We start from the raw sequence: 6,000 nt of genomic DNA, 5'->3' as shown, positions 1-6,000 counted from the left end.
ACCATGAAACCATTGGCTTTGACAAAGAGTCACTTGGATTCAAAACGTCAACTCTTTTCGCTCCTTACAGATGCTGCCAGACCTGCTGAGATTTTCCAGCATCTGGTTCACTCATGTCCTTTAGGGAAGGAAATCTGTCGTCCTTATCCGGTCTGGCCTACATGTGACTCCAGAGCCACAGCAATGTGGTTGACTCTCAACTGTCCTCGGGAAACTTGGGATGGGCAATAAATGCTGGCCCAGCCGCGGCGCCCATATCCCATGAATAGAATAAAAAAAGTTCCACTATCTGCGTGGTGGGATTTGAACTCCGGTCCCCAGAACATTAGCTGAGTTTCTGAATTAATAGTCTAACAATAATACAACTGGGCCATTGCCTTCCCTGGTCCTTCTGTCAATCATGCTGTGGCCCCTCTGTCAGGCCCCACCCTCTTAGGGCAGGCCACGCCCCTATTGCAGGCACTGCCCCCTTCCCGGCGGCAATCTGAGCGCCAACTCCGCCCTCATGAAGAAACGCCCCTTTTCGGGACGCGCCCCTTTTCAGGTTCCGCCCCTCAGGCCCCGTTCCATCTAACCCCGCCCCCTCGTCATGCTTTGCTCCTTCTCCCGCTCGAGGCTCTGCCCCATCCATGGGCTCCCCTCCAGGCCCGCCCCTTCATTGCGCCCCGCCCCCTCACACGTTTCACGCACCCCTCAGCCTCCGCCCCCTCCTTTGGCTCCATCCCTTCTCTGAGCCTCGTTCTCCAGGCTTCGTCTCTCCTCAGGCCCCGCCCCTGCCCTAGGCTCCACCCCTTCTGCAGTTCCCGCCCCCACTCCAGACCCCGCCCCACTCCTGCCCAGGCCCCGCCCCATTCCAGGCCCGCCCCACCTCAGGCCCCGCCCACACACCCTACCCCGCCCCTCCAGGCCCCGCCCCCTCTCCAGGCCCCTCTCCAGGCCCCGCCTCTACTCCAACCTCCTCCTGCCGAGGCCCCGCCCCACCCCCTCCAGACGGGGATCGGGCAGCGGGGCTCCAACATGGCGGACAGCGCCAGCGAGAGCGACACGGATGGGGCGGGCAGTTCCTCGGCGCTGCCGCCCTCCAACTCCTCGGCCGCGCCATCCTCCTCTAAGGCTGGCATCGTGATCTCGGCCTCCAAGCTGGAGGAGCTGAGTAACCGGCTGGCCTCGCTGCAGCAGGAGAACAAGGTGCTGAAGATCGAGCTGGAGACCTACAAGCTCAAGTGCAAGGCCCTGCAGGAGGAGAACCGCGACCTGCGCAAGGCCAGCGTTACCATCGTAAGTCCGGGGCCTTCCCTTCCCGCCGGGCGAGCTCTCCAGGCCGCCGTCGCCTCTCCTGCTCCCCCCTCCCCGGGGCCTAGGCCGGAGCCCGGCCTCTGCAGTGGAGCCTGGGCCAGGAGAGGTTGGCCAGGGCAGGGTGGCAGCCCCCTCAGTGCCCAGAGAGGAGGCTGAGGGGGAGACTGTCGCCAGCCTGGGGAGTGTGCAGTGTGTGTGATTGCCCTATGTTGGAACAAATCCTCATTTCCCTCTGATTATTGGAGACCTGCCCATTTAATGAGTTGCTGCTGCATTTATCCCCAATACAGAAAACAAAAAGCAGCAACAGGTGCTTGGAGGATAACCTGTGTGTGTGTTTCTCTGCCATGTATAAGTCCTTTTTTGTTAGGCCTGGGGAGTACTAAATGAAAAAAAGCTTTTCTGATTTGCCCCCAAGTGCTTCTGATATGCCACCTCAAAGAATAGGAATGTGCAGCAGCTGACACACGTTGCAGTAAACTAGCTGCCACGGCCAAATGTCTTTCCTTTCGTAAAAGAAAGACTTGTGCTGGTTGGAGTGCCTTTTTAAAAAAATAAACAGCATCAAAAATGTGTAATGGGGTGGGTGTGCCTGCTAACTTAGTGTTCCTTTGTTCATGTTGTGTACAAGTGTCAGTGCTGCCCTCCAAGCTGAAGGTAGAATTCACCATTTGAAGCGTCATGTTACATTTATAGGGGCCTCCATTTTTTTTGTTGTGGTCAGAATGTAGCTGTATATTTCTGCACACCTTCTGCCCAATCCTGTCCCATGGTAGAATGGGTTTCCAATAGCATCTGCCACTCTAGGGAGGTGAGGTCCATATGGACTAGGGAGATTGGGTTGACACAGTTTGAAGGAGCATGGTGAGGGGGTATATGGGTGGGTGGGGCGGAGGGGATAACAATTCTCCAGTCGTACTTAAATGTAAAAAGATCACTGGGCTTTGCATACTTTTCACTGCTTGCAGCCTTAACTAAGGTGTGGTACTGCCATTTACAGGTCTCTGATTCAATGTGTTCAATTCAATCTAATGCAAAGAAGCCTTGAACTGTACTGAAGTATTTTTTTGTGTCAATGTACAGAATTCATGTTTAGTTTAGCAAGCAGTTTTGGTACTAATTGTGATGGTTCTCTGATACATTTCTTAAATGTGTACTGGGTGGCTGCTTACTCCTTTCCTTTCATTATAATTCTCCATTTGGAAGGGTAAACTGATAAATCTCTGTGCAGAAACATTTTGTTCTTTATTACGGAAATTTATACAACCGGAATGGCCATTTGGCCCAACCGGCCTTGGCTGCTGTTCAATCTCTACATGGACCTTGTACTTCAACCTTGTACTTCAACTAATTCTATCAGCATAACCTCCTGGGTGCAGTGCTTCACCTGGTTTGTGCACAGAAGGGCTGGACTTTAAAAATAAAATGGCCAGGGTGTGGATGTGCAGGTGGGCACACAATTTGATGCCACAGGCCTCTGTGCTTGTTCCCTGGTTGGGTTGCCCTCTTTCAGAAGGTGCAGTATTGAATTGGCTGACTGACAAATGGCAGGTAGGCAATTGAGGCCAACTAAATTTACTTAAATGGTCGATTAAGGCCCAGTTCCAGCACTGACTTGGATTTCTGGTCAGCAATGCCGATGTGCCATGTTTTCTGGGCCAGCATGGTGGGCTCAGGGTAGGGGCACAATGGATCATGCAAAGGACCCCCTGACCCATAATGGCTGCTGGGCCACAGCTGCAACCACTGGCTGGCCACTGGGCAGCTGGTGCATTTAGAGAAAAGATTGACTAGTTCTTGTCCCTTGCTGTCTCCATCTTAAGGTTGGCAGCTCCCACCTTGTATAGTGAGGCTACTGATTTGAGTGCTGGAAGGCCTCCCCTTGTTCTCTCCAGTCTTGGGAGCTTGTCCATCCTCCCTGATTTGATGAAGAGCCCGTTCCCTGCCTTTTATTTACATGGAGCATTGGACGCTGTGATGGGCTTGTGGGTTTCGAACTCAGAACCATGTCTGGTTCCCCATTGCTCTTTGAAAATTCAGCTCCTCGAGCCTCTGCTCCTAATTGGAGGAGAATTTCATTAAATTTGTAACAAGCGCTCATTCTGGATTGAAATACACGAGGAGCAGCCAGCAGCAATATCTTTATTTCTGATAGCTACTTATGAGCATGACAGAGAAAGAAGCCCATTGGAATCTTGGATTGTTCATTAAGAACTTTGGAAGTTCTTCCTTCCCCAGATTCTCCAGCTGTTAGGATTTTTTGATGACTCACATTGCCAGACAATGGGCCTTGTTCTAGAATATTATGGCAGAATTTATTACACAACCTCCTGCCCCTCTCGACCCTTCCCTATCTTCATTTAACATTGAACTGTATGGGATGAGATTCCATTGCATTTTGATGAAATCCCCATGCCGACACTATAGTTAAAAAAGCCCACCAACGCCTCTACTTTCTCAGAAAGTAGGAAATTTGGCATGTCAGCTATGACTCTCACCAACTTTTACAGATGCACTATAGAAAGCATTCTTTCTGGTTGTGTCACAGCTTGGTATGACTCCTGCTCTGCCCAAGACTGCAAGGAACTATAAAAGGTTGTGAATGTAGTCCAATCCATCACGCAAACCAGCTTCCCATCCACTCACTCTGTCTACACTTCCCATTGCCTCAGCAAAGCAACCAGCATAATTAAGGACCCCACTCACTGCAGACATTCTCTCTTCCACCTTCTTCCTTCGGGAAAAAGATACAAAAGTCTGAGGTCACACACCAACCGACTCAAGAACAGCTTCTTCCCAGCTGCTGTCGGACTTTTGAATGGACTTACCTTGCATTAAGTTGACCTTTCTCTACATCCTAGCTATGACTGTAACACTGCATTCTGCACTCTCGTTTCCTTCTCTATGAATGGTATGCTTTGTATAGCGCGCAAGAAACTATACTTTTCACTATGTTAATACATGTGACAGCTAATCAAATAAAAATCAAAAAACTTGCAGTCGAGAAGGGATGGGCAGAAATTTTGTCTTGCCCAGGTACATTGCTGGACTGGAAGCTGATTATTTTCATTGAAACTTGGGAAACCTGGGGATAGGATATCAGAATAGCTGATTAAAAACAGAATAATCTAGATGTTCTGGAGTAGGATGGTCGTGCCTGACTTGCAATGTTTCAGATGCAGCATCTTTTGTTTGTAACTTGGACAAGATCTGTTCTGCTGTAAAGTTTGGTTTGGACTGTGTGTTCCTAGTATGATTTCAAAAGATTGCTACCTCTCTTTGATTTCACTAGCCATTAGTGATCAACGAGTCCTCTTTCTACCTGTGAAGCAACCAGTCTTTTTATAATTCGGCAGACTTGATGATCCAGAAGCTAAAAGCAAGTCACCTGCAGGTAAACTGTAAGCAGGCTATCATTGAGAGAGAATTTTCTGAGATTTGCTAGTTAGTGAGAGAAGAGAAGAGGGCAGCAGACATCAACTTGTGGCAGAGGTGATAGCTACACTATCTACTCAGGCCATTTCATTTTCTAGTGGTTACAGAATTTTTTAATATCGTATTTATTGAGAAACTTGGGGGGGAAATTATACTTCGTTTTCTTGAGTCTTAATTTTAGTTGAATGACTATATGCCCCACGGAACTTGTGACCTCCTATGGAGCAGCACGTGGTTTTAAAATGTTTAGTTAGGGTTGATGTTGAGGATTGTGGATTTTGTGTAAGTCAATGTTTGAGTGTGATTTTGGTTGATACAAAGGTCACTCAGTAGAATGAGAAAATAAGGAATGCAAGGTTTCCATTATTTAATGTGCTCTGGTATTTATACTCGTGAAATGTCAATGCTCATTTGGCATGGAAAACAGGGTGGAATACTCCTACATGTAGAAACATAGAATCACTCACTGCCTGTGGGTGGTTTTCTAGGGTTGGGCAGTTGCATGTCATGGCTGTGTTTATATTTAAGTCTGTCCAGAATCACAGGAGTAAGCTGCTATAATGGATGTCTTTGGAAAGACTTGTCAAGAAGGGGAGTTGTGGAGCTGCACTCTGGGCATTGTATGTTGACAGAATTTCCTTCGTCATTTCAGGGAGGAGTATTTTCTAATCTGAAAAATGAAGTAATTTGAGCAAAACAAAAACTCCCTTTTTCATTTTCCTTCAATTGGAATTTAAAATGTGGACTCCAGGGAAAAGCAAACTGTGGTTAAACTCCCATACCTGAGCCTTTTTAACGAAGGGGGTAGTTGCCTTTGCAGTTTTAATTGGCTCTTGTAAGCTTTTGCACTGACATTTTGCACTTCTAAACAAGTTGGGAGTAAAAGATTGAATTTATTTGTGTCCAGTGCAGCAGCTTAGATTAGAACTTGAGATGAAATAAGCAAGCAAATCTCATATCTAATTACTTGTGCTCCCTCAGTGAATCATTCCGGGAATCTTAAAGGGTAGCTACATTAGAATATGATGAACTTTCAACTCCAGAATTACACTCAACTGAATGAAGAATTATAAAAGAGAAACTGAATTGCTGGTTAATTTCAGTTGGTCCATAGGAATTGTCCTTTGCCAAGATAAGTAGCTGAGGTGTACCACTTCCAGTCTTCTATATACTAACCAGCAAATTGCCAACTGTAACTGAAAATGCCTTCCTGAGAATTTGAGTTGTTTAAAGAACCATAGCGGCCAAATACTCAGCTGTTTGTTCTGG

At 47.5% G+C, this 6,000-nt stretch overlaps 1 protein-coding gene across 1 annotated transcript in view; it reads left to right on the top strand.

The window, feature by feature from the left end:
* Positions 1-967: 967 nt before the first annotated feature.
* Positions 968-6,000, top strand: part of ccdc6b (coiled-coil domain containing 6b) — a 56,000-nt gene continuing 50,967 nt past the window's right edge. The window contains exon 1 of the mRNA XM_078223621.1: positions 968-1,278. Within this exon, the coding sequence (XP_078079747.1) occupies positions 1,018-1,278 (261 nt within the window). The 5' untranslated portion in view covers positions 968-1,017. The remainder of the gene's footprint in view (positions 1,279-6,000) is intronic.

Source organism: Mustelus asterias, chromosome 11 (assembly GCF_964213995.1).
Source record: "Mustelus asterias chromosome 11, sMusAst1.hap1.1, whole genome shotgun sequence".
Classification (NCBI taxonomy): Eukaryota; Metazoa; Chordata; class Chondrichthyes; order Carcharhiniformes; family Triakidae; genus Mustelus; species Mustelus asterias.
This window is presented reverse-complemented; position numbering and strand designations above follow the sequence as displayed.